Source organism: Paramacrobiotus metropolitanus, unplaced genomic scaffold (assembly GCF_019649055.1).
Source record: "Paramacrobiotus metropolitanus isolate TYO unplaced genomic scaffold, Prichtersi_v1.0 Parri_scaffold0000029, whole genome shotgun sequence".
Taxonomy (NCBI): domain Eukaryota; kingdom Metazoa; phylum Tardigrada; class Eutardigrada; order Parachela; family Macrobiotidae; genus Paramacrobiotus; species Paramacrobiotus metropolitanus.
In genome coordinates this window covers 831,192-859,129 of record NW_026570249.1, presented here as the reverse complement: position 1 = coordinate 859,129, position 27,938 = coordinate 831,192, and the positions used below count along the sequence as shown (strand labels likewise).

General features: G+C 40.9%; 6 protein-coding genes and 1 long non-coding RNA gene across 8 annotated transcripts; 3 read left to right on the top strand and 4 right to left on the bottom strand.

Moving 5' to 3' along the window:
- Positions 1-523: 523 nt before the first annotated feature.
- On the bottom strand, positions 524-5,628 carry LOC129588322 (sodium- and chloride-dependent glycine transporter 2-like). The gene is made up of 17 exons (XM_055482486.1): positions 5,453-5,628; positions 4,380-4,587; positions 4,094-4,297; positions 3,973-4,006; positions 3,533-3,875; positions 3,423-3,443; positions 3,300-3,357; positions 3,033-3,109; positions 2,901-2,970; positions 2,803-2,836; positions 2,471-2,680; positions 2,324-2,343; positions 2,043-2,179; positions 1,531-1,700; positions 1,227-1,263; positions 957-1,124; positions 524-862 (listed from the first exon to the last, which is right to left on the bottom strand). The coding sequence occupies exons 1-17, from the start codon at positions 5,453-5,455 to the stop codon at positions 737-739; spliced, it is 1,920 nt and encodes a 639-aa protein (XP_055338461.1). The 5' UTR covers positions 5,456-5,628; the 3' UTR covers positions 524-736.
- Positions 5,629-7,121: 1,493 nt separating this feature from the next.
- On the top strand, positions 7,122-9,707 carry LOC129588293 (uncharacterized). Its single transcript, XM_055482459.1, has 4 exons — positions 7,122-7,664; positions 7,727-7,798; positions 8,945-9,061; positions 9,542-9,707. Exons 1-4 carry the CDS (start codon positions 7,122-7,124, stop codon positions 9,677-9,679), a joined length of 870 nt encoding a protein of 289 aa, XP_055338434.1. The 3' UTR covers positions 9,680-9,707.
- A 4,044-nt stretch (positions 9,708-13,751) lies between these two features.
- Positions 13,752-14,759, top strand: LOC129588292 (5-hydroxytryptamine receptor 1D-like). Its single transcript, XM_055482458.1, has one exon. The coding sequence runs from the start codon at positions 13,752-13,754 to the stop codon at positions 14,757-14,759; it is 1,008 nt and encodes a 335-aa protein (XP_055338433.1).
- Positions 14,760-15,043: 284 nt separating this feature from the next.
- Positions 15,044-18,876, bottom strand: LOC129588262 (solute carrier family 40 member 1-like). Of its 2 annotated transcripts, XM_055482430.1 has the most exons (8): positions 17,984-18,876; positions 17,848-17,921; positions 17,400-17,559; positions 16,993-17,153; positions 16,830-16,899; positions 16,012-16,732; positions 15,669-15,948; positions 15,044-15,317 (listed from the first exon to the last, which is right to left on the bottom strand). In XM_055482430.1, exons 1-7 carry the CDS (start codon positions 18,432-18,434, stop codon positions 15,681-15,683), a joined length of 1,905 nt encoding a protein of 634 aa, XP_055338405.1. In that variant the 5' UTR covers positions 18,435-18,876; the 3' UTR covers positions 15,044-15,317; positions 15,669-15,680. The 2 variants fall into 2 exon arrangements, with proteins under 2 accessions (XP_055338405.1, XP_055338404.1); XM_055482429.1 differs by lacking the exon at positions 15,044-15,317 and having other exon boundaries at positions 15,422-15,948.
- On the top strand, positions 18,721-20,706 carry LOC129588263 (ribulose-phosphate 3-epimerase-like). The gene is made up of 3 exons (XM_055482432.1): positions 18,721-19,287; positions 19,885-20,106; positions 20,370-20,706. Exons 1-3 carry the CDS (start codon positions 18,931-18,933, stop codon positions 20,487-20,489), a joined length of 699 nt encoding a protein of 232 aa, XP_055338407.1. The 5' UTR covers positions 18,721-18,930; the 3' UTR covers positions 20,490-20,706.
- LOC129588290 (serine protease inhibitor dipetalogastin-like) lies at positions 20,692-27,183 on the bottom strand. The gene is made up of 10 exons (XM_055482457.1): positions 26,989-27,183; positions 26,763-26,915; positions 26,450-26,593; positions 25,753-25,887; positions 25,454-25,591; positions 25,073-25,210; positions 21,732-21,747; positions 21,460-21,503; positions 21,114-21,227; positions 20,692-20,934 (listed from the first exon to the last, which is right to left on the bottom strand). The coding sequence occupies exons 1-10, from the start codon at positions 27,020-27,022 to the stop codon at positions 20,879-20,881; spliced, it is 972 nt and encodes a 323-aa protein (XP_055338432.1). The 5' UTR covers positions 27,023-27,183; the 3' UTR covers positions 20,692-20,878.
- Positions 21,963-23,013, bottom strand: LOC129588265 (uncharacterized). The gene is made up of 3 exons (XR_008690458.1): positions 22,785-23,013; positions 22,554-22,712; positions 21,963-22,353 (listed from the first exon to the last, which is right to left on the bottom strand). It is a non-coding gene; the product is annotated as an uncharacterized LOC129588265 (long non-coding RNA).
- Positions 27,184-27,938: the final 755 nt, after the last annotated feature.

The following is a 27,938-nucleotide window of genomic DNA, read 5'->3' as shown; positions in this document are numbered from 1 at the left end:
TGCTGTACGGCAAATGTGCATTTTATAACAATCAACACTCATAATTATGCATTAAGTTGCCTTTTATAAAATGAATGTTTGAGGTTTCACATGCAGTGAACGCATAGATACATATCGATACAACCAGGCATGACCGATAAATTTTATTTGTCAGATGATGATAACAAAATTAACTTTTTTGAATATTTAAACAGTCCATCGGTGCGACTTTATAAAATACTTTTACCGGCGTACAACAGTTTTACGATATGTTTAACGTGCTTCTATTTTCGGCCAGTTAAATCGCATTTCGAGTGAAATTTATTCATCAGACACCGGAATTGCAAATATGGTACAGATACGTAAATGCACTGGGAGAATATGCGCGCGTACCGTATTACACTCGATAGATTTACTGTTAAAACGGGGTTTCAAAAATTTTGCATCGTATTATGCAGTGTGCAGATAAAAATGTGGACCAAAAATTAAAGGAAGCGTTGCTGGTGTTTATATAGGTTGCTTTGTGCATTAAGGCTTACGCCTCTCGTGCTCAAAATTTAATAGGTTGCAATCGGTGAATGGTCAGGTTCTCACTCAAGTACTGTAACTGAAGTACTTGTACAATTCCAGTTAGGCGTGCATTTTCTGTACAAAACCAAGACGGAATATATTTGTATTAATACAACACTTTAGAAAACTACAAATTACTCGAATGTAGATCACAGAGCAACTGGGAATATCGCCGCTCGCGATAATGCTATGATTCGAAGCCTTGGTTATCAAAATACTTAGGAGTTTGCTTTTCCGACAGAGGTATTTCATTATGCAAAACGACCGGGTTACTTTGCATAATTTCGCGCGGCCACATGGCTTCGTGTAGTTTCTGCAATAATGCAAATTTGACAATGTAAATTATGGATGATGAAACAACCGTTACAGTAATATGTATGTGTAGACTAATAGCGTATTTTGCATACCTCGCCGAACGTTCTACCCGGCGTTTGCCATACTACAATGACTGCAAAGACGGGAATCTGGATAATAGATGCCAGAGCGAGTCCCCATCCAATTAAATCCGCCCATGCTGGCAGCGTTTCACCGTGATTAAGTGGCGAGTAGAAGACAAACGAAATAACCAAAATAAACTGTAAACCGGATCAAAATTATTTCGCTAATCTTTCCGACTCTCCATGGTAGCAGATACTATATACATAAATGATTTCATACATAAATGAATTAGAACTTACAAATAGGGTCAACGGCGCCAGAAAACCCCAAGTTGTTCTGCAAACAGATGCGGCATAAGTTATTACGGGGAGTGTACTTGTAGTTGCTAATAGGAAGACCTACCCTACAATTTTACATCGAACATGCAAAAAAATCAGAAATACCTATATAGCTACTCGTAGTGTAAGAAGACGAATACCTCAATATATTACAATTAAATACATCAGTATTACATGTAATATTAACGGGCTTAAGTTTGCTTTTTTGAATATAATTATTATCCTTAGAAACTTGTAAAATAATACGAGGTATAATCTTTTTTACCTCCAATAGTATCCAACATCTCCTCGTTTGCCAAGCATATCCTTGAGGTCATCAATGAACCGATCGAGCCCATACACCCACATGACAATTACAATCTCGAAGAATGCCGGGAACAGCACGCTGAATCCACCGGCATAGGAGTCGAAGATGTCGAAAAGGTCAATACCTCCCTATCATATACAAAATATACTATAGTTAATTGAAAAAACCGTTAATTTAACCACTCAGCAGAGACGTCAGCACTCAGTTACTTAACGTTATCCAGCAACTAGAGCACGATTAACATAATAAATCATTATCGGATCTACGAAGCCACATGGCCGTGGGATCTAACAACCGCAAGCGCAGACCGCTATGCAAATAAGTATCTAATCACATAGAGTTTCGTAAATCCATCTGTGTTACATAGATGACATTCTTGGTTATGTCGAATAGTGGTTATACCACCATGCGGACCTACCCGAGTAGTGGTGGTCGGCTGATAGCGTTCCTTATGTACTCGCATTACTGACCTGCAACATGAAAGGGAATCCCAAGATGAAGCATCCAAAACAAAATATCCCGCACATCAGTGGCTTTTTTGTTCGCAGTGATGGCCACCGATCGTAAAGTACAGTCAGCACAGTCTCCAGAGTACCAATCTGAGAACCTGCAACCAAATAAAAACAGTTTTCGCTAGCAAACACACGGAGAAATGCTTCAAATTTTCCATGTCCAGTTGTGTACACGTAATCAGAATTCGAAAACAGTAGAATATGGGATGTAACTGCTTTAAGACGGCATTAAAACATACCTAAGCCGAGAGTGAACAACCTGCAAACACATACTCAGGTGATGAATAAAGCATTTTGCGATGTTTAAGAATTGCATTAAGCGTACTGTAGAACGACATCCTGGATAGATGCTTCGACTTCGCACTTAAAAAAGTGCAGTTACTTACATAACGAAGAAGAGTATTGCCCAGAAATGAGATCCCCACATCAAACTGGCCGCTTCGGGAAAGGTCACGAACGCAAGTCCAGGCCCGGAAACTGCTACAGATTCAATAGGGGAATCTGTCGCTCCGGCCAGATAACCCAAAATGGCGAAGAGGCTGAGGCCGGCTGTGACACTGGTCAAGGTATCAGCAATGGACACGATCATAGCATCCCTGTTCACCAAAACCAATGACGGTATTAATTTGTTCATTTCGAGTAAGTTGTTAGTACTTGTTACCGCTACCACATCCATTAGATTTAATATTCCATTATGAACTTTATAAACAGTTCTTACTGGTAGCAGTTGTTGTTCCTCTGATTGTACGATCCTGAAACATCGCACAGAGTAGATTTACTAATCGTATCCTTTAAGTACGCAATTTATATTCTTACCCAACATTACCAACGATCCAAAGGCAACGGACAGCGAGTAGAACATTTGTTCAGCAGCATTTCGCCAGGTCTATGAAAAGTAAGGTTGATATTTGTATGAAAACACCGTAATCAATGAAAATCAAAATTTACATTAATTTCCAACAATTTGCTGAACTTAGGAGTGATGAAATAAAGTATTCCTTCGACAGCGTTGTCCTGTGCAGCTCCTGTGAGATTAGATTTATTAAGGATACATCATACCTTGCAGACGGGAATCAGCGTGATTAGTAATGATACAGGTTGCGTACACCACAATCATTTTAGGATTGCAAGCCGAATATGAAGTATGGTTAGTCAACGTAGCTACGAATTATAAATTGGGAACAATCCATCGAAATATTATACATTTCCAACTACCTATTCCGAGAAGAATGATGAGCACGATGAATGGCAGAGTTGAGGTGACATACACAACCTAGATAAACGAACCAACGTTGCAACCCAAACGGCAACGTACAGAAACTATTTTATAAGGATTACCTTTCCGGCTGATTTAATGCCCTGAAAAAGCAATACAGTGTAATTTATTTATTTCGTTATTTCGTTATTTCTAAAACATCAGTTTTTTTATTCCCATTTCTGTGGCTTACCTTCACCAATGACAGAAACACCAGTACCCAGCAACCAGCGAGATTTGCCGTTAGAATCCAGTTTACGCTACCCATGGTACTTTTGAGTCCATATTTTGTGCTTTCGTCTCCTCCTTGGTCATAACGCATAAGGATAACCCGATCGAAATACTGTTGTGCCGATGAATACCGTTTGAAGTCATGCGCCTCATTAGTGTCAAAAGTGACAACTTCAATTTCACTGGCGTTGAGCTTTTCCGCTTCCTTTAAAACTAGGCAGGTATCTCGATGAGCCCAGTCTGTGGTGCAAAAATCACCACTCCACGGTACTGGTTGCCCTTGGCAAGCGGCGATTAATGTCGTCCTAATTTTAAGAAAATCGTAATTACGAAACAAGAAAGTGCTGCAGGAATGAAAACGCAGCTGTCAGTGAGCTGACAATACCTCCTAAATATGCTTACCAGAAGTAGTACATTGTCCACGCCATGATGACAACTGAAAAGCATCATACCATACAATCTTCAGATTCTGCATTTTGCCCCAAATCCGCAACAGTGTATATACGGTTTGTCGACTGCTTACTGTAATACATGGCCGTCATAAACTGAATGACCACTTGCGCAATACCGATGCCCTTTCCGATGGGTGACACTCGCTTCCATATTGTCACCGGTCCCTCTTGATGGTACTGACCAAAGGCCACTTCCATGAAATACATCGGTTTGCCGCAAAGGAGCAAGACGATTAAATATGGCAACAAGAAGGCTCCTCCTCCGTTGGCGTACGCTGAAACAAGCGTAGACAGTGAAATTAAGGCAGGTGTGCGACACTCCGGCAAAAGGAGCGGACCAATAGCAAAGCTCCGTACCGATGTAAGGGAAGCGCCAGACATTTCCAAGACCAACCGACAGACTGAGACAGGCAAGCACGAATTCCGCTTTGTGGCCCCATCGTGTGCGATCCGGCACACTGCCATCCTGGCTGGTGTTTTCAGCCGTTAACCCGCCAGGACGGCGGGATACGCCGGCTTCTGTCGCTTTCCAGTCGCCATGCTGGAGATCGAATCCACCTTTTGTCTAAAAAAACCGATTAAACGTTAGACACAAACGCTTTCGTATACTTCTATCAATTTTTATGTTTATCGATGATGTTATACAACCAGCGATACAAAAAATGCATAGCTGGTTAGCACTTTTGTAGCGCAGCAGCCACATATTGCTAAGTTAAATTCAAACCACAATTTCAAACATGTCCCAATAACGTCTCCGCTTGTGTATATATAATGTGTAAGCAAGAAAACCGGAACGACTGTTCGGCACAGAAACTTTACTTCTTATGGGCGTAGCGAACACCGAAGACACAACATTCTGGCTAAACATACGGTCGTCACAACAAACAACAGGAAACACGAACAAACCGCTCAAGGAGAGGCGGACAAACAAGCAGCTCAACACAGTGAGCCCCCTCCACCGAAACAAAGGGAAGCGGCGGGCGGGAGAAAACGAAAGTGAACTAACTGTACTCTGTACTTACATTTCTGATCCGCAAGTGCTTATATACTAACCGCACAACTTGTCTCTTCCGCATACAAAGACACCGCACTCGTCCAAAACAAGTCATTAGCAGTTAGCATGCAATTATTACAGCTACTTATTAAACGAAAGCTACTTATTAAACGAAAGTATTTCTAACGCTAACGCTTTTCCATCGCTCCTGACTTGGTAAAAGTTTTAACAGTTATTTCTTTCCGACAAAAATAAGCATAAAATTATTTCGATTTAAGCTAAGTTTTGCTATAAAGCAGTTAACCATTTAAACTGTACTGATACTGTAGAATGTTATTTTATTGTTTGAACTTGTCCATCATATCGCTGGATCTTCTACTATATACAAATAATTCTGTACAACACTAACGTGCCTTCTATAGTAGTTCTAACTCACCATTGTCGAGCAACAGGAAATGTGTGGCGGGTACAAATCCTTCAGTGTCTGTCAACGATGGTGAAAAGCAGTCGGCACACAAGAGCTTATCCAAAATTTTCAAGAGTTTCTGCCACTTTAGACTCGCTACCACTTGTGCACATCGTGCTGGAGAGCACGAGTATTGTATGTATCGTACCGTACCTGTCATCTGTGTGCTAGTTGTACCAGTTTGTGCAAATCACATGCGCATGAAACCATTGGAAATAATCTCGGAGAATGCGTAACAATGGTGCTGTGCTTATCGCACTTACAATGGTAATAAATGGTTATCGGCAAAATGCCGTGATACGCCTATTGTGACTATTACAACGAGGAAGTAAGTACAAAATAAAAACAAATGATTCAATTCCAAAAGGATTGATCGTATAGCCCATTTTACGTTAATGGCACAGTTAAAGAGATAACGTACTGGCGAGTCATTACGACATTTACATCAAGGTGAATTACTAATGCCCATGATTGCCGCACGCAGTTGCATTTCCCGTATCGTTTCACCTACACCTGTGCATAAGTATAGACGGTACATACTTTCTGCACAGTACAGGACAGCCTAAATCGCGTGGTATACTTACTCTAAGCGATATAATCCATATAATTAACACAGTACTAGTGACGCCATTTAATGCTTGTTTTCCGCTCTTGCATTTAAAGCGTGCCGTCCTTGTCCTAGGCACTACTTCTTAGGTTGCAGAAAGTTTGATAAATTTTGTAAAAAATATGTCAGCCTTAAGTATGTGTACTATTTTTCTCCTCTTTTTTCTTTTCTACTCCTTTTTGTCTACCTTTCAGCGTTCTGCAAACAATTCCGTTTCCAGCTAATCTAAACTTCAGAACTGCTGCTTGTACAAAAATTACCTAAAAGTAAAGATTGATTACTCAATCGCATGACCTTGTACAGCGAGCTCCATGACTTCGAGAGCTCTTGCCTCAAGTATGATGGCTGAGGAATTAACAGAGACACTACGGTTCACACGCAGGTACAGCACTAGTGCCGCTGGCTGGTTAGTCGAACGTCGTTAAAAATTCCACCTTGCAGTTTTGCAGTCATCGTTTAGAGAAAATATTGCATCACTAGTGTTTATAAATTATAATCAGTAGATAAGTCTGGATGAATCGATTGCGGAAATTCGTTCATATTGTCTGCTACCTTTGGAAAATATTCAAGGTTGACCTTTTGCAGCCAGATCTGCATGATTTCCCACTAAGCCCATATTTTCACATTATTACTGGAGGTGTACCCAACCGTTTGTCTAACAATCGCCGCTGGTGCGTCAAAAACGTCAAACAAATTTTGTTGTACTGTTTGCGGTACACTCTACTCAGCTATTTAAGCTTCTTGTTCTTCATCGATTTCACTGATTGGCTAATGCACAGCGAATCTCTCGCCGGCGTCGGATTAGCGGATGTACGAGAGGGCCGTCAAAGTCCGATCATAACCAAATTAGCTTTCTTGCGCAGTCAATTTACGGGGCTCTTGACGATTTTGGCACAAGTCACAATCATTACAAAATCAAGAAAGATAAGCCAGTTTATGAGGAAATGCTCACTCTTTCTTAAAGACTTTCCGTTTGGATCTGGAACGTTTACCTGGAGAAATCGCCTGGCATTCTTTGGAATTTTATACATCATGTGCATGATTGTTTTTCGCTTTGCTTACTACCTTTACAGCGCTCTTGACGCTACCGAGAGTTATTGGGAGAAGACCACGTATTTCGTTTTTACACTGGGCATGGGTCAAATTTCAGCATGGGTACAGTTTTCTATGATTGTAAGCGAAGCCGCCATGCTGCCGTTGTACTGTTCGATTGTGCATTACTGCACTTTAATTAGTGAGTACTGGTCAGTGTTCTGTTCAAATATACAGAAAGAAATGTCCTTTTTATCGTCCAAATGCCGGTTTACTCGGTCATTCGACGAAATACTGCGCAATTTAGTAATACAGAATGAGAAACTCTCGTCTCTGTTGGAGGATATGGACAAATCATTATCGAACTTATTGGCTGTAATGTTGTGTGGCAATGTGGTTATTTTGGCATCTGTCATCGCCAACGGTTTTGTCTCGGCCAATCTGGTCAATGTCGTCGATGTGAGCCTATTCGTTGCCAGTGTCACAGGTCCCATTATCGCGCTGATCGTTGTCATTTCCCAAGCAGCGTTAGTCCACAGCTCGGTACAAGAATGCACATTTACCAAAAATCCGATTCATTCAAATCTGCTGTTCCTGTGCTTTAGGCGGTTATTTCCAAAACGGTTTGGAGTGACTTTGTCCGTAATCGACAAAAGTACCGCGGAAACGCTTCGACAGTAAGGAATTCACTATTTTATGCATTCGGTCTCAAAATAATTTGATTGTGGTATCATCACAGCTAATTTCTGAAGCGCATTATGCTGTGCAAAAGTAACTGAGTGACCACTAGCCTGGCACATGTGTGGATAGTAATAGTAACAGCACTTTTGATAAAGAGGATGAATATTTTACGTAGGCGCTGCACGGTTGAAACGGGCAAGCCTAATATAACATATGGCAGACGAAGTCTGTCTATATATTATATTAGTATAGGATCCAACGTGTAACTGAAAGGTTACTGAAAGGTCAGGATGATTCTGTCTGTTCTGAGCTTTTGCGTCTGTCTATCCTCTAACGGGGAAAAGATGGAAAGTAAAGGACACTAAAGGTTAGCCTCAATCCTGTCTGTTCAGTTGCCGATTCTCTGTCGGATTCCCGTTCGAACAGCGAACGGATGCTGTACATGTATCGCAAAGCTAGACGGTCGGTATTCAAAAAGCAATCATACAATCGTTGGGCAGCAGCCTTGCATTCCTATTGTCCTACGACAGTATCAGTGGATGACTCACCTTACTCTCCATACTATCTGCGCTCAGAAAAAATTTATTGAACTGGAACACTTAATTGCTCGTTTCCCAGGACAAGAATGTTGTGTCCAAGATGAACAATGCATGTCAAAATAACGTATTGCTGCACATCAGAATAGTTCAGGCATTCCAAAATTCTAGAAAATCTACGTTAGAACTAGACAACTCGTACGCAGATGAACACATGGTTCCGATTTAATTGGCATCAGTGAAACGCGTATTTTCACTATCAGTATCCAGTATCCACACCGAATTTCTTTTGCACGACTGCAGTGTTTTACAAAGGAATCCTAAATACATAGATCAGAAAGCTGCACCCAAGGTCCCAAATCACCGGTGTAGCCATAATGAAAGGGAACACCGGAAGCGATGGTCCGCTGGTATGGGTGCAGTTTTTCAATCCGTGAAGGTTTCCTTCGCAAACACTGCAGTCGTGCAAAAGAAATTCGGTGAGACGGTAAAATTTAACTTTTTTTCAAATTTTTCACTGCATATTTGTATTATGTATTAATGATATAACCACCGCCTACGTATTCAATTCCTCTACGGGGGAATTGTCACGAATGTGTTTTCAAGGCTACGTCCTCCGGGGAATGTGAAAAGCTTTTGGCGATTCTTCATGTGACTGCACATCGATCATATTCGCTCACTGCCATGGGAGTTGTGCACATTTTCTCCTCAACTGGAATTACTGTAAGGGCAAATTCTGTAAATAAGAAGTAAATATTCGCACATTAATTTTGTGCTTCCGCACACTCTGCAGTGTTTAATCGGAACTGAGCAAGGATTTGTGTATTTGTTTGTACGAAATATACACATACGTCTCCCGTTACCTTAACAGCTAAAGTGCTTATCCGCACGTGCTGTAGCAAAGCAGTGGCATTTGTGGTTCTTTACGTTTGGGATACTTCTAGCATAATTTTGTGCCATATATGGCTAGCCATAAAAACAGATCTGCTCGGTACTAGATCTGTATTTGTACTAGATCTGTATTTGTGGACCCTTCGTACGTCAAAACATTCACCTTAATTAAGCACATCGTTAGGATTTTAGATTAAATAAACTGCTCAATTAACCGATTAAACGATTAACCACCGGTTTTTTTCCAAGCCGTGTATAAGGGGTAACCATACACCTTGCCGTCACTATTTGCCATTAAAACTGCATTTCCAGATCATTATGGGGTTCATCGGCTTCTTGTGTTTCCTGATTGAGCGCTCGGAACAATACTCATCTAACGTTCACCTTCAAGAGTCACTCAAAATTATGAGGAGAAATTGTACATGGATCGCTCCATCTCAGCGCCACTGACTCCTTGACGGTTTAATTTTTGTCACGTTAGCGCATACGGTAATTGGCTGTTCGTTTGTTTTCCAGTCAGCAGTTCAGTAAAGATAACTACATACCCCTTAGACCATTCATGAATTTACAAACTCACATTCCAGTTTACCACAATGAAAGGCCAAAACAAAACTGGATAAATAAAATTGGTAATGCTATTTACAGTATTTGTGCTTATGCATATTGAATTTAACGGTGAGTTTCATAGCCTTCCTTGTTGGGAGATGGAGAACACGAAATTGTTGGTTTACATAAATTACTCATATAAGGCTTCTCGTTTCGAAACGAAGCTGCTGTTTTTTTATCTATATTCGTACTATAGGAATTTCGTATAAGGTAAACTCCTTATTATAAGAAGATTGCAGAGACGATCTGTTTACCGCATGATCCACTAATACAAATTAATTTGCCCGCTGTTTTCTCTATACATACCAGATCCAGTTGATTATACCTGTATACGTAAGTTTTTGTTGACCTCTGTGCGCTGCAGTTATTGTAAGTTGTTTAATGTGAATCCCCATGATACTCTGCACAGCAAAATTTGCTTCGGTTATTATTGAGCTTGGTCAGATATTGTTGCAGTACTTCTCAGCTTTCGTACAACCTGATACAGTAGTACAATAGTGTATGCAAATCGAAAATCTTTAACCAAACCAAGATCATGATCGCAAGTTTGTAAATCTATAGTGTCCAGTCTCTCGAGTATCCAGTCTTTTTAGTATCCAAATAATATCTGTAAATTAATATTGAAAATCCATTGGATGTTTTAATTTGTTATTCCGTTGCACGCAGTATAAATAATGGAGAACAAGTTACTCACGTTCTGCTCCACAATTTCTCTTCCTGAATCCTGTTTACGGTTTTTCGGAATCGTACCACCCGTGCGCCACTGTAGCACTGTGCGAAAGTTGATGATCTGGGTGTTGTTGGCTGGAACACTGTTTTGTGGTTGTGTCAACATTGCCAGCACACTTTGGCCGTTCTTTGATTCCACGTCCTCCATGGGAGATCTCAAGAGCTCAAAAAGCCCCATCGTTGTGGGCCTGATGACCCTTCCAACTGTTTCGGTAAACTGGAGAGCCATCTTAACATTATCTGCGATCTGGCATAAGCGCGCCCTATGGTGTACCATCAAACAAAAAGCCGATGACCTTTTCGCTACTTTGGTTTCTGACGGAAAGACGCAGTATTTGCGACGCTTAACAATTATTACGAAATGTTTATTTGTAGTGGCAGTAGTGACCTGCATTGTTTCTTTATCTCTATCGTTTGTCAGTTTTGAGGCTATAATGCCGGGATATTATGACGTGAGAAACGTGTCCCTGGAAGGCTTCAGTCCCCTGCCGATTAAGGTCCCCTCTCCGGCTAGTGTTGCGTTATTTGGTGTTTGTGTCGCAGTGCCTTTACTGCTATCCCAGTTCGCTTACGTAACAGTAATCATTTACGCTTTATTGCTGCGAAAATGCATTCGCAACTTTCACGATTCACTATGGTACGAAATGCAGTATATAAAGAAACTTCCCTTAGTGGATCAGAAAGTAGATCAAAAAGAAATTCTGTTGTTCGCTAAAAAAGTCGAGCAGTTGCGGAGACGCTACCTGGACATGGTTGTTTTCTGCGAGAGTTTGAATGATTATTACGGTAGAATGCTCGGCTTTGCGTACGCGTTGGATATGCTATGCACAGCGGGGTACGTGGCGGGCATCGTTGACAACAGCATTAAGCATCCGCTAATGTATGCTATGAATTATGGGAATATCGCTCTGGTCGGCGGTGTGTGGATTATCGGATTCCTGGCGCCTCTTACGACAGTTTACGAAACGGTAAGATTCTAAACCGTTATAATCATCTAAAACTTAAAACACAGTATGAGTTATTTGGTAATTGGTATACTAAAAATAATAGCGCTCCGACGTTTCTAGCTATACTTTTAACTCGAATACAGTGTTGTTTAAATTCAGAGCCGTGAAATTAGTCTGTCATTACATTGCCTGTCCGATGCGGCGATGCAAACACTAATCAGTTCGTCTCCGTCACCCACGGTAAGTCTCCTAGATTACAATACTGCTTTCCATTTTAGATTATGGAATATTCGTTGGTCCGCGCACGACCAAAAGCTTTTGTGTACAGACTACAGAATACCACATGTTATACACTAATGCCAAACGTCAATGCTACACTAGGTGCATAAATCATATGATTCTTCTTCGTAGTTGTTTTATTTCGGTGCACTTCAGTCATACTTCCTAGCTAGTTTGAATCTGTGAATTCTGCCCTTAATGGTTTAATACTAGTGTAATAATTATTAAAAAGAGCTTTCATCGGTAAACGATGATCAATGGTGCTACCAATTTTTTCTGAAGTTGCAACAGACTGCATTGCAACTCACCTTGGCATCGCTGGTTACGATGGTATCGAACCAAGCCATTCAACTGGAAGGAACTGAAATGATGCCGATTAAACGAGAATTGTTGGTGGGGGTACGTTGACTCACTTGACACCGGCTGCCGTATCAATTAATAAACCTCCAACCGCATAAAAATTACAATATACAGAAACATAATTACCGGTACCAGCACCAGTGCTGTAATTACATCTACTCTATGTGTGTAAACTGCTATTCGCACAGCTAGTAATAATTAGTACCGCAAGACAAAGGCAGCCGTTTTAATTTAGCAAAATGTCAACCGCATAAAATTACACATTCCGTAGAAACATAATTACTAACATCAATATGCACATTGTGGATCATGCCGTCAACTACTAAGTAATAATCAACGTTAACTACATCAGTTGTCTGACGCATTGCAGACCTGCACGCTGCTGGCTTCCGCTGGGATACTAATGAGAGAATTTCTGCAACAATGAGGATTTGGATTCAATGCCCTAGAATAGAGAAAGAAATGGTTTTTCGCGGAGATTTTGTTTTTCGTTTAACCTATGCAGCTCTTCATAAAAATGACTTGTTTGCTGAACTATATATACTTCTTTTAGTACTCTTAAGTGCTATCTTTACGACAGTAATTAATTGTGTTGAATAATTTTTCGGGAACGCCGTGGGACGGTAAGATGAAAAACTTCTGTCTTATTTTCCTGCTTTGCCGTGCGGTGCTGTACCGTTTACTAAAATTATAAGAAAGCCTGGGAAAATGTTACCGGAAATGCAAATTCGAAGGTAACCTGATGGTTTAGCACATTTACTTGCGGTTTGTCGGCATTCTGTCAGCACTTTCCAGATGGATTAACGAAACGACCAAAGCTGTATTAACGCGTATAGTTAACGAAACATTCAAGACCATAACATCCCGACCTGAATGGAAATTCCTAGACGACCTGCGGATCGCCGCGTTAGTCGCTAGGGTCATGAATAGACCCGCTCCAGCAGGCGTAGGCGAATGGCATTCAGATTGACGTATGTCGCTACTGCTTTGATTTACACAGAATCTATGAGTTCTGGTAGAAAAGGTGTTGGCGTCTGCGGACTGTTATTTTACAGTTCTGATCAATCCCATTATATGTATAATCTAGAGTGCTGTATCGTTTGCTTGTTGACACTAAAAGACAGCTCACAATTTCTGGATTCGACGTGGCGAATAAATCCAGTTATAAGGATCGCACAGAAATAGCTACTGTACTGTACAGGAAATGTGGACTAATGATTATACATCGGCCTGTGTATTTATTTGAATCATCCATAGCGATCCTGGCGTTAATGGGAAAAGTATTTTTTGCTCTAATTTAGAGGATGTATATAACCGGATACCTCATCTTTAGTTACCAATTATCGTTCAAGATATTAATAAAAATCTGATGACAACTTCCACGGTACATCTTGAAAATGGCGGGATATGATTCGTTCGTCAAATGTTATGTTTAATTATGTCCTGTTCAGCGAAAGTCTGAATAATATATTTTCAAAGACGCGATCGGATTTATGTTACAGGATAATATGGTGTTTGTTGCAGGAGTTTATATAAAGCTGTTACCTCATTGCCTTTAAAATCAAACTTTGCTTCACAGATCCGAAGTATCTATAATTATAATGAATCAAAGTCTGAGTAGCGCAACAGACAACACGGCCACCAACACTTCGGCAAAGTTTCGCTACCAATGGAGTTTCATACCGGCGCTGGAGGCCATCAGTTTCCCTTGCGTAGTCCTTCTCAACGGCGGAATACTGGCGTTGTTTATCATCAACAAACGCTTCAACATCCCCTTCAACATTTACCTGTCCAGCGTCCTCGTGTCCAATATCTTCTTCGCCGTTCTCGATAATCCCTTGGACATCCTGAATTTTATCTCGCCGTACTGGTGGCTGGGCGACCCTCTTTGCTCACTATACTTATACGCTCTCAACATCCCCAGCGGCATTGTTATGTACTCCCACGTCCTGATCACCATCAATCGTATCTGGGCGGTGACCTTTCCGCATGCTTACCGTCGACATCATTCGGTGCAGATTGCGGTGTGCATGGTGGCGGCGGTGTGGATGTATGTGCATATTGTGTACCTTCCCGGTGTCGTGATGGATGCGGTCTGGTACCGGCTTCCCATTGAAACCAGCGGCTGTTTACTGAACATCGATAAAATGGCGGCGTGGAATACGACGGCTCAGTTTATGACCTTTGCACTGCCCAATGTGGTGATCATCGGAGCGTATCCGTATTTGTTATATATGCGGCGAGAGTATCGCAGGGTGAAAATTCTCAATCGTGCATTGTCGCTTCGCAGTAGCGGACATCGCGTGACATCCTCAACCGGCCAACGGGCAAAGCTGACCCGGCCCGGTGAGAGCGGCAATAATTCCTTTACCGTGGTAACGGTGCTGACATTGAGCATTATTTTATGCTGGACGCCGTTAGTGGTATTCTATACAGTGTGGTGTTTTGTGGATTTATCGTCCTATACCGTAACACTGGAGTTCTGTCAAGGTGTGTTCGTTTTGCAACCCGCGTTGGATCCTGTCTTTTTTGCCGGTATCATGCCGGGAATACGATCTGATATTATGGCTTTCTTGAGAAAATTCCAACTGCTGTTTTGCACATGTTAAATTACGGAGAATAAATATTATCATCGGAAGTGTCAAATAGAACGAACGTGTGATAACATGCCACTGCATTTATACCTAAGACTTAGTTGAAAATATGAACATTAATTCCGATGCATTAACTTCAGATTTGATGAATTAATAAAATAGCCCACACACCCAATTTGCTGCTTATTGGTGTTCCCAAATAGCTAAAACATAGCAGAGAATTCGATTATAGCATTACTGCATGAACTTTCAGTTCGATAAAAGTTTTAATATTTTCGCTGGTTTTTCGAGCAGAAGGTAAAGATTGTGCATGAACATGTCTCTATCAGCAGACTAGTTAAGCTTTTCTTAGCGGTCGCTTCCGGTGGGAGCAGAACAAGGATGTTTAAAAATAATAGAAGATTATTTCCGTTTAATTCACATGACCTCATGAGCCGTATAAGCCGACGCGAGCTTATCGAGACATGTCGGTGTATGATACTTCCGGAAAAGTCGGTAAGCGAGTCAACCAACACACAGATTTCTGTTTATTGGTGTTGGAAAGACTCCCGAGGAGAGCCAGGATCGAGACCACTGGAAAGTAATTTGGCAAAACTTTACACGTTTTACATATTTGGACGACTGGGCTAAACACACGAAAATTAATTATAACTGTATAATCCCGCACGAAGTTACTTGCATGTTCTTTCTTTGCCAAATTCAGTATAAGCTGCATACAGCGATATAAACTTGGTACCAAAATAACTGCGCTCTATGTTTACGTGAAAAAAAAAATCACAGAATCAATGACGTACAACGACTCTGCAAAGTACAAAGTCATTCAATCGAAAAACAGATTTCATTGCTAAGAAATATTGCAACAATAACTTCAAAATACAAAAGAATCACAGTAACAGGAGGTCCCAGTCACATGCACAGACTCACCGTCCAATTCAATCACAATCTCGTCACAGTCACCGTCGCATGCCAGCCCGATCTGACAGCAAAACACGCATAGAAAGCATGTCCCGTGGCAACAAATGCAAAGGAAGTAATAACCAGGAAGCCAAATGTCTGGGGATTCGGCAGACCGATGACCAACACAAACTTCAGCATATCCATGAACCGGTTAAAGGAGCTCTGTACACCGCCAATCAGTCCTCGCTCGGTCTCGGCAACATTTTCCTGCAGGAGCTGCGTGATCGTCAGATCAGCCATCCACAAACTAAAATACAACGTACACTTTCAGACTTTAGCTCAACAGCATTTTACTGAATGAGTTTTGTACCCGAAACGTGCCGCAATCATTCCGAAGAGGAACACAACAACCGATGGGAGTTCCTCAACTGGTTTCGTGATCCATTGATTCTCATCGATGTCGGCAGCGTTAGGAGTAATTTCCGTTCGGTTACTTTTCGAACAGAAGTACGGATCAAATGGGCTTCCGGGTAGCCACACAGACACAACACAAAACGTTAGGCACACCAGTTGCGCACTGAGCGCAATCAACCCCGTTCGCTCCAGCCCGAACTTGGCGCGCACCGTGCGAAACGCAAACGTCCCGGCAATCCCGACCGCGGCCCCCAATGCCATCATCACGGAGATCACCGATTCCGATAAGCCCTGCGTCCGAATATACGTGTTGGTCACTCCGTCGAAGGATAACGCCGTCATGTAGAGGAACGCTAAACCGACTCCAGCCGGCCACACTCGCGTACGGAAGTACGCCTTCCATCCGTCGTGAATTGCAAAGCACGATTTAAATATTTTTCGCGATAGTGGCTTGATCAGTTTTTCGCTTGGAGAGGGTAGGGGCTTGCACGATAGACGAGGCACTCTTCGGTAAATTTTCATCAATATCACGTATTCGATCATCATGGAACACACATTCCAAACCGATACGGCAATCGTGCCGACGTAATGCTCGCTAAATGTCATGATTTGGGCGATAATAATGGGGGAGAGAATCTGGCAGGTCAAGTCAATCCGACGAATTGCTGAATTCAAATCTAAAAAAAGGCGGATTCAATTTTTCAGAAAGGAAGATGAATTCATCCGAAAATTCAGTACCAACTCATGACACACACATCAGCACAATTTCTTTACTTGCCAGGCCTTTCTTGTTGCCATTTGCGATAACCACTACCCAGTCTTTTTCGATAATAATGTTCATTCCCTACAGCAGAATAACAACGTGAATCAGGTTATAAATCACGAATTCGATTAGAGGATCATCATGAACGAAATCCTTGCATTCATTTCAACGTACCACACTAGCACAATCGGCAATCACAGCAAATACCAGAAAGCCAACCACGCAGAATATTCGCCCATCACTGTTCATCTCCGCACGGTACACGAAGGCAAACGTCAGTATCAACGATCCACAAGCCACACATGTGTTCTGGATAAACAGAGCAGTTCGCATGGCTAAAAAAGATTCAAATGGTAAGTTTTTCTACAAACGGAATATAGTCGAACGACTAAAAGCATCTATACCCAGTCAGCTATCCAAAAAAAAAGTTAAACAATTTGCAAACAAAAAATACTACAGTACATGGTTGTGGGATTTCCGTTAAGGTTAGAAAACACTATAATTTACCAATTATTTAAGGCTTCGTATTTTACTCAGTACAAATAAAATTTCCCTCGAATACTGTTAATGACAAAATGCACCTTTTAACCGAGAGGTCGCATCTACCCATTCTCCAATGGACCAGCCAAATAATATAACACACGAGCCTGTGACTAATCCGTGGATTGCCGGAAGAAGCAGAGATCCGGGAAACAGTTCCAGCAGAAACAGCGCCGCCGTGAAACTCCACATCCGATCACCCTAGAAGCATACCGCCAAACGTTAAATCCTAATGCGGATTTTCTATAAACGTGCATTCGAAGTTTTCAAAATGTACTTCATTATCCCTTCTAGAACATTTACTGTGCATGGAGTTTTCAAACGGAAACAGATTGTGGAGACGCCGGTTGTAGATCTAAATATACTACATACACCGCAAACTAAGCATGCTGATGTGTCGCAAATAATAAAAAATCAAAATCAACAAGAATTACATTTCCAAATCCCAGTTTTTAAAAGTCGATATGAATTATTGACGCACTTTCTCACCCAGCGACCGAAAACCTCCGCCAGATAAATCCACCATCTCACCAAGTGGATACTGTTGGTCGCTCTGGCACTTTCTACGAAAACAACCCAACCAACATTGACACATCTCTGACACACCGCAGAGACGAGCTCTTACCGGTGGAAACAACGATATCAGGCAACGGCGTTCCATCGCGATCGAGAATCACTCGTTCTTCCAGATCCCGCATATCTTCCAGGAATCTTCGAGGCATGGGTGATGGGGATGTGGATACAGAATCGTCTGCACTGAGCATTTTTTCTACTGCTGTCTGCACCGGGAAGGAGGCATCCACACCCGCACGCTCTTCCGCAGACACTTGTTGCAGATTATGCACAGCAACACGGCACATCGCATCCACATTTTCCACATCTACCGGCTCTGCGTAAGGATCGGCAGTGTCAAATGGCTCACATTTCTCGGTTTCTATAAATTCTCGTACGGCTTCTTCGTTTTCATTGGTAGCTACGAGGTCCTGGATGGGAACAACAACGGGATCGCGAGGATTTGCAGTAGATGCTGGAACGACGTTTATGCTCGCGATACGAGTAGGAACTTCGGGGTCCATTTCGGGATTTATATTGACAGTTCCATTTTCAGTGGATGTTATCACGCCACGCAAAGCTCTGACTGAAGCGCAACAGTTTCCAACATGCCAATTATGCTCATTGTAATGGCGAAACAATCATTTTATTATTGTGCAAAACAAGGCAAAATTGCAAAATGAAGAAAGTCAACAAACAGATCCTCCTTTCGTTATGAGCTGACGCAGGCTTCCTCCCACGAGAGACGATTTCGCTACACTTCACCACTTTGCAACAGCTGATTTTTTCCTGAATGAAAATCTAATGCAGAATGCAGTTAAGTAATGAATTCCACGCTTTTGGCAGCTGCCAGTGTTTGGAGTATTCACTTCCGAATTCCATTTGTATTTTGAGAAAGTATTTTTCTTCGACGGTTCGACCCACAGTTTTTTCGGCGTGTTTGAAACATTCAATAAGTCCGAACATTTTCCCTGATCTCTAGCATCCTTCGAAGAGCGCACCGTATCCATTATTCATACCATGTCGTCTCTTAGTACACTGCACGCCAAAATTGGTCCTTCCATCCTGAACGCTGATCTGGCTAAACTGGGTTCCGAATGCAGCCGGCTGATCGATGCTGGCGCGGACTACCTGCATTTGGATGTGATGGATGGGCATTTCGTGCCGCCGATCACGTTCGGGCACCAGATGGTGGAGTCCCTGCGCAAGACCATCCCGAAGAATCGCTGCTGGTTCGACATGCACATGATGGTGGAGAATCCCGATAAATTCGTCAAGGACATGAGCGATGCGGGCGCTGATCAGTTTGTCTTCCATTACGAGGCCACCAAAGATCCGCAGACGACGATTCGCAAAATCCGCGAAGCTGGCATGAAGGTGTGTACCGTCTCGAGCAAAGCAACCGCGCATTCGGGTAGTAAAACTAAAACCGTCATGCTGCACTACAGATAGTACCAGGCTACTACCAGCAATACACTGCAGTTTATATTTCAGTTATTAATTTCAGTGATTGGCGTTCAGTATTTCAGTACTGCACAAAACTTGACTAGTGCAGTGCTTTAGCATTGCCGGCATTGCAGTAAAAAAAAGTTTTGAATGTTTTTACAGTATAATTTACTCGTGCATTTCTTAGTTTTATAATTTATTTGCGTTACGTATGTTAGGATTTTTTTGCAGATATACAAAGTTCTTGCGTTTTCGATTTTATTTCTGCTTTTCTTCGATTTTATCATTTTTATGTACACACTTTTGCATTGAGAAGATTTTTCTTACTTCGTGTGAAATTTAATCATTAATTGTTCGTACAGACATACTACTTGCTTGCGCCGTACGCTAGTTTTTCGTAATCCGTCGTTAATTTTGATGGTTAATTTGTTGTGTTTCAGGATTTATTTTTACCGAGTAAAGTTCATATTTTGACGCTGATTAAATAAACCACCGAAATACTGAAATATACTATTCGGGTCATTGCAGGTGGGCATTGCGGTGAAGCCGAAGACGGCGGTTGATGTTGTCTTTCCGTACATTGAAGAGGTGGATTTGGTGTTGGTGATGACGGTGGAGCCGGGTGCCGGCGGCCAGAAGTTCATGCAGGACATGATGCCCAAAGTGCAGACGCTGCGGAGGAAATTCAAGGAACTGGATATCGAAGTGGATGGCGGAGTCAGTCCGGATACCATTCATCACTGCGCAGAGGTACATTTCTGCTATTCTCTGATTTATTTGCTTAACAAACCCGAAATCATTTTATTAAAAATTTAATTTTTCGGAAACGGGCATTGCATTTTTTGGGACAAACTAAATAGAGAGCATTTGTGTAGGTCAGTGTTGTTTTTTGTTCACCGAAAGTCAAACAACTTGATGACTTTTTCATTTGAATGTGAAAATTTATCTGTATTTTCGCAAGATTTAAGTTGCACTGGGAATTATGCAGAAATCCTGTTAATGCGTTTTTGTAGGCTGGCGCGAACCTCATTGTTTCCGGTACAGCTGTGGTTAAAAGTCCGGATCCCAAGTCCGTAATGGATCAGCTGCGACAATCCGTTAGTTCGAAAATTCCAATATGGCAGAATTTATAAATTAACATTGACATGGTCAAACGTTGGACGCTTTTTTTTCGATTGTGATTTTCTTGAAGTTGTTTGGAAAAATGTTTCGGACACTCCTATATTATAGCTTGCTTGTTTATCAGCTGTTTTATTTATTGTTTAGGTCGGTTCTAATCGCAATGCAGAAGGTTTAGTGATTGCTCTTGTATAAGCGAAAGACCACCAAGACTAATAACTGTGAGGCCAGCATTTATTTATCAAGACTGTTTTTTGTCATAGTGCAGCCGCATATGAATTTAGAAAGAATAATTAACCTAAGCAAAAAAAAGCTACTGCATAGAAAAATCCTAGCAATTCAGTTTAGAAAAATCACAAAATCAGTTTATATGTTGCATCAGTCGTGCCACGGAAATTATTCATTAGCCTTTGGGGACATCGCTGACTTCGCATTTTCCAGAATGTACGATTTCGATTCCTGGAAGCACCAGATTTGTATTTACATGTAGTTTGCCGACTAGGCGATTACGATTTATTATGAACTTAGTAACTGTAATGCGTTTCAAGTAACTTGTTTCAGAATGGCAGTAATATGTTACAGCTAATTACTAAACAAAGCGGTAGCGCGATTTTCACCTATAATAATTTTTACCGTACCATTGCATTCGGCCATGCAAGTGTTAGCATAGTTCCTCCCGTCCTTGCCGCAAACCGGATCGCGTTCATGTGTGCAAGGGCATGCTTTACTGGTATCAGCTAGACTTTCCTGAACTACAGAATATCAGCAACAAAGTAACCGCGAAAAAACGTCAGCACCCGTATTTTACTCAGCATTTCCAGTTCGATACGTTAACAGTTTACACTTTACCGAGAAAAATTGTTACCACTACAGACTGTACGAAACTATCTGTACATCACAACGTGTATAAAATTATTTATCTAGAACGCCTGTAATTACATACAATATAACGTCTGTATAATGACTTTTGAAACAGTACTTTACCGCTAGCAATGATCAGCAGGCATGTGATTGTAATGGATAACGTCCTCATATCCGGCATATCATGCGGGTCGTGATGCACGTATATTAATTTACAGAATCCGTAAATTCAGAATTAAGAGAATGCGGTAAAATTGGATACTTCCGTAATTTCAAACCGTGCAGTTCCCTGGGATGGGCTGGCAGCAATTATTCAAACAGGTACTGAGTAGATGATAATCGCTTAATTATATCTGCTAGCAAATGCAACGGATGCAGTGCTTGTATTGATTTACCTGAAAGCGGAAATACCTATAAGGTTTGTGATAGTTCTCTTTCAGGGTCAGCAGCACGTTCGAACTTCACGTGGAACAGGTATAAGTGCAACAAACATTTGTGTAATACAAAAATGAATTACATCACCGGCGTCAGAAATTGCCACCTATGCAATATAATTAAATATCCTAACAGTGTCCGGCATAATACTCGTATACTTCTATTGTTATAGGTGTAATATACATGCCTGCCTTGTTTTTATTATGGTTCATAATCATGTTTCTGTAGTTCCGGCAGCTTTTTATATTACACTCATTTAGGAATAATTATGTAGCAGTAACCAAAAAGTTAAATTTATTGAGAACGTGCAAATACATTACAATGCGGCACTTTTTGGAACAATTTCAACTCGCATATTAATTAACGTAAATCATCACTTCCGGCAAAAAGATGTAAATTTTTGTGTAATGTGCTACTGCACATTCCTCGCGTAGTCAGCGGTCACTGAAGATCAATAAAATGTGCAAAATTTCTTGAAATACGACTTCATCAGTCGGTGTTCGGTCCAATTTTTTCTCATCTTTACACGGTATAATAGTTAAAATTTGCCTTGACATTGTCCTTCATGGGCCACGTTAACTTCTGTAAATGATATAAACAGCAATTACTCAAAAGTATACGAATAATAAATCAATATCTTTTCCAAAAGTAAACATCCTAACCACCCTTTTAAATATGTTACCTACTTAGGTACTAGTAATATTTCTACTACGCAGTACCAGAGTAAAATACTGTATTTAAATAGACGCAGGAAGTCTGAAATTGCATGCAGTAGAGCTTACTTTTGCAGTCGGCTTCACATCGGTTTCTATATGTGACAAGATTTTTCCCGCACACCGGTCTGTTGCCGGCATATTGGCAGAAACACGCGCCCGATTGCATCCCTTTGTGCGGATGGCCGCTCGTTCCCGGCTTCGGTGCTTCCGTTCCGATGAACAAACCTAACCGTAGCAGCACACCTTCCATTCGACCACGCGCAAGTTTTGGTATGAAATAATTTATCAGAGACTTACCGAAACACAGAATAATTATGCACCATAATGTATAGAATGCCCGTGGTTTCATATTGCCGAATAAACTTTTCAAGGACAAATGAATAAGTGACATAAAACGCGATATGAATGTTTCGAGGATAATTTCGAATTGCAGTCACAGTATGCCGTTATGTTGTCAAAGTGTTAGCTCAAAGCCTCAAACCAAAACGTTTCACTGCATGCTGCACACTAAATGCGTGTGTCCACGTGCTTTTCTGGTTGGAAGAATTTTCAAATTCCACCTCGTCGTAATGTCGCGAAATTGCCGGGAGTAATATACATCAGCTTGCAGGAAGTGGATTACAGGTTTTTTATTATTATGTATAGTGTTTTCCGACCGTAATGTTGCACTACTCTAATAATTTCTAACCCGAACCATGCATGGGGTACATGTACTTGTACAACACATTTGGTCTCCAGTCAAAGTAGTCTTACTGCATAAGTGACTATCATCACAGTAAGCAGTAAGTACAATAAATTTATTTTTTCTGTTACCAAACAAAAGTGAGATAAACTTGTATAAAGAATTCTGAGCAATTACATACATGCTTCCCATCGCCTTATTCAGGTCAGCCATTTTGCAATAAGAATTTACTACAAGAAAATGCATCCTTTTACATATTGTATGAATATACAGTAAAGGTAAGCATATATGCTTACGTTATATATACTGTAGTTATTACCATATCACGTGATTAATTAATTACCCTTTGTCAATTTTTAAAAACTTCGAAAAATGTCTAGCGCGCGTCGAATTACTATACGCTTGAGCTTAATTATAAACTGACGCGATCGTGCTCACATGTCAGTTTGATCTCAAAATGGCCCGTGTCACAAAAATTGAGAAGCTAATTTACGTTCTAAGTAGAAAGCATCAATGAAACTCGCTTAACGCGAAGTGGCTAGCAGTTCAGCCCTTTTGCGAAAACGGGCATACCGCCGACGCATTACACTTTTAGACTACACCATAGCATATAGCACATGACGAAATGATTTTTGTACTTTAAAATGGGATCAATGATGGTAACGCATTCGTTGTTAATGAGATATTAGCTTTTAAAGTGAAAAATTTGAAGTCGATTTTTACAGAGTACAGACTTGAAAAAAAATATTCTGAAACGGCCACTTTAAAGATTCAAGTGTTAGAAGCTTATTATACGGACAGATTTTTGATTGATAAAAAACAGAAAAAGAAAAAAAATCGGGGGTGCCAAAGAAGTGTTTGGGGCACTCTACCCCTGGATATTTCTGACGATATCTGCCGAACAAAACCTTAAGCAGAGATTCTGTCCGTACAATAAGCTCAGGGTGCGATATTTTATTTAATGCGATTTTATTCGTATTTTTTGGCAACCAGATGTATCTGCAGCTGATTTTCAAAGTTTTTTTACGTTTTGTTCGCTGTTAGCTTGCAAAAATACACCTCTTTCACGGCTTTGGTGCCGGTACCGAGAGGTGCTGGCTGCCGCACACAAAAGCACATGCACATGTGGAGCGACGCAGAACAGGCAGGCAGCCATATAACATTCATGCAGACTGATGCAGTCATAGACGCTAAAACAAAAGACTGCAATCAGACGGCAGATTTGCGTTTATGGCGTCTTTTGTTTCTGTTTCTTGTCAACAAGCTCAACAAAACTGGATCGGGCAGTGGCAGATTCTGATCGCACCTGATTGCGATTACTTCAATGCCAACCACTGATGTCGGTGGCGATTGAAGGAATATGGCATTACTCACAATAAGTGCGGCGCAACCAATTATTGTGCTGTTCACCTTACGTGCCCCCCTCTACCAGCTGTACAACTTTAATTTTTTGCGTGTTAACGAAAAAAGATATACTCAATACAATTATCGTGTTATGTAGTATAAAAAACGCTGTGTAAGATGAGCCATGGTTATTTTTGGGAATTATTTTGAAAATTCGCTAGCCACTTCGCGTTAAGTCATAAAACAGGCCATCAAGTAGAAAAAAAACATCCTAAACCGAAAATAAACGAGTACAGTGTATAGAAAAAAATTTATATAAATATAATAACATGCAGTTGGCAATTTCATGCATTATTTATAAGCTCCATAGGGCAAATACAACACGTAGCAGGAAATTCCCGAAACGAATGTTTACACTACTTTTAAGAATAAGGTTTTGCTGTCGTTGAGCATGATCCTTGAAATGCAACAGCAACATCTGAAAAAACAATAATATTAATGCAGCAGAACCAACGGCAACCTGTCACCGACTTTGTTTCTGTTTAACTAATCGGCCTACTTTTACACCCAGCTTCGCAGGAGTTTCCGTAAGTGTTCCCGTCTACGCCACAAACCGGTTGGAAAATTGCCGGACACACGCACCCAACGTTGGGAGTTGTCGTGGAAGGGCATTCGCCTTGGGATACAACTGCCACATCTGTAAAACAGTGGCAATTATGATATGCGAAGTAATTACGTACAGCATTATTCTGAGAACTGCCACGTATTCTGTTAATTCAGTATGTATAGATATGTAAGTACTATGTACATACAGATACACGCATACGCGTTGAGTGTCGCACTACTAAAAAATAGTGCAAAAGTGACAATACAAGTAATATAAAAATATGTGATTGGGTAAGTTATGTACAATATCATCGTACTACCCAATATTACATACTTTTACAGCCTGCTTCGCAGGCGTTGCCATAAGTTTTCCCGTCGGCACCACAAACTGGTTGGAAAATTTCAGCGCAAACACATCCGGTATTTGGTGTGGTTGTGGTCGGACATTCGCCTTGTGACGCTACTGCCACTTCTACAGCACATCAAAAACATTAGTTTTGTTTTCCAGAATTCTAGAATAATATGGTGCACATGGTTAAGCACCTCATAGAGAATGGTTTATACATTTCGCGGGGAGAAATCTAACGCGTCGGTTTTACAGTTTTGGATTAATGTCGTCGATAGTAAACTTACTGGAACAATTTGCTACACAAGCGCTGGCGTAGGTCTTCCCATCAACACCACAAACGGGTGCAAATATTGCCGTACAAACGCAACCTGGATTTGCGGTCGTCGTACCACATTCGCCTTGTGACGCCACGGCAACCTCTGAAAGGTTTAGGACAATAACGCTGGAAATACTGTAGCCGCGCGATGACTTTGCACCACTTTTAGATCCGGGCGCTGCCTGCCCCCGATCGGACAGCGGACACGTTACGTAGAACGTGCTGCAGCGTGTATGACGATTTCCGTATACCAGACTCTGTGGTGCAAACTTATCGCGCGGCTACAGTACATTGGAAATAGTTGTTATTATTATTATTACAACATTATTATTATTTATCCTTTTTGTTTACAAAACACCCCAAACATAAAAATAACAGTAAATATAATCTGCAAGTGTCCATATATAAAATTTCATATCCGTTAAATGGTTATCTGAACAACCAATAGCGTATTAATAATACGCCTGTACGTGTTTAATCAACCGAATGCCGATTAAAAACTTTATGGAAGCCGCAAGATTAATTTTTAAATTAACTCTTCATCGCCGCATTTTTAGAGTAATCTGTTACCTTGCTGCACAGGCAAAAAACTGTTCTTCGCTTTGGTGCGCACTTATTTTGGGATTTACATTGAGAGAAAAATTTTTTTAGGTCTGCTTGCTTACTTGCACAAGCCGCAACGCAGCTGCTTGAGTATGTTTTTCCATCAACACCGCAAACAGGAGCGAAAATTGCCGGACAAATGCATCCAGGGTTGGCAGTAGTCGTTGACGATCCCGGGCATTCACCTTGCGAAGCTACTGCAACGTCTGTAAAAAAATACGAGTAATAACAAGTATTTGGCGAGGATGCCGGCAGTTTAAAACTATATAATCGCAGATTCCGGGAAAGGAAAATAAGCTCCCATAATAAAACTCCTGCACAACGTGTCCCAGATTGCTGCAAACAGTCGTGTTATATTTCGCAAGGTCATCTTACTTGCACAACGCGCGCCGCAGGCATTGGAGTACGTCTTCCCGTCCACTCCGCACACCGGGTTATATTCCAGCGTGCAAATGCAGACAGCAGTCGTATTTACCGGTGGCTGCACAGTAGTGGCGTAATTTTGCTGTGCATGGGTACTCCAAACAACTGTACAGATCAAGCATGAAAGTATTGATTACTTTGAATTGAATTAAAAAGGAATTACGTAGAAAATACTTACACAACGTCAGGGTAACATATGTTAAGAAAAGCATCCTGAATATGTATAATTATGTACAGTCCTTTAACTAAAACACCGACAACATAAGCATTAACGCCTTAGGATTTTGTATCGAAATATTTTTCGCCGAAAAATGCAGCTGATAGGTTTCTTGACCTTGAAAACATACATTTTGCGTTGAGCATCACTCATGCAGTTTTATATGCCACCCGCCGACTGAGAAACATTAATATATTATGGTCAAATGGACACACCTTCTTGCGGTACCCACAGTTCTCAGCTGGCGTCAATCAGTATGTTTTTGCGGAAGTTGTCAAGAGTTCGTTAATACCTAGGTGTCAAATCCGTGTATCTGCTTATACTAACACGTCCACTTCAAATATTCCCTAGTTCTTCATGCTGATTTGCAAAGCTTTTACTTTATGGTTTTATCCCCGTGTTTTGAAATTTGATAGGAAGCTCATTTGAAATGTTGTGCTAGTCAGCAATAAGTAGGCGCCAATAACTTATGCACACACTTATTCATGTCTTTGCAAACAAATAATAATGCGCACGCTTTGCATGAATAACACAAACAGATGTATTATTAAGAGTAAATGTGGGTTTTGTTGATGTAAGTCCAGTGTAATTATATTTTTGCCACTTTTTAATACCTAAAACCGTATTATTAACCTTTAATCGTAAGTCATGAGCGAAATAATAATACATTGAATGTGCCAGTACGGCACTACTTATGCTCGTATAAAATACTGTCGCTTTGCGTATTGCGTACGTATACATAAATAATACATTACATATCTATATTCGAAACCTGGTGAAAGCAATGAACCGGATACTTCAGGTTGATTTGGCATGCCATACTGCATGCAAAAATATTTCGTAAATAATTCTTGGGTTTTGAATGACCGCTAATAATTAATAATGACAATAAGTTAGGAATCCAGTTGAAA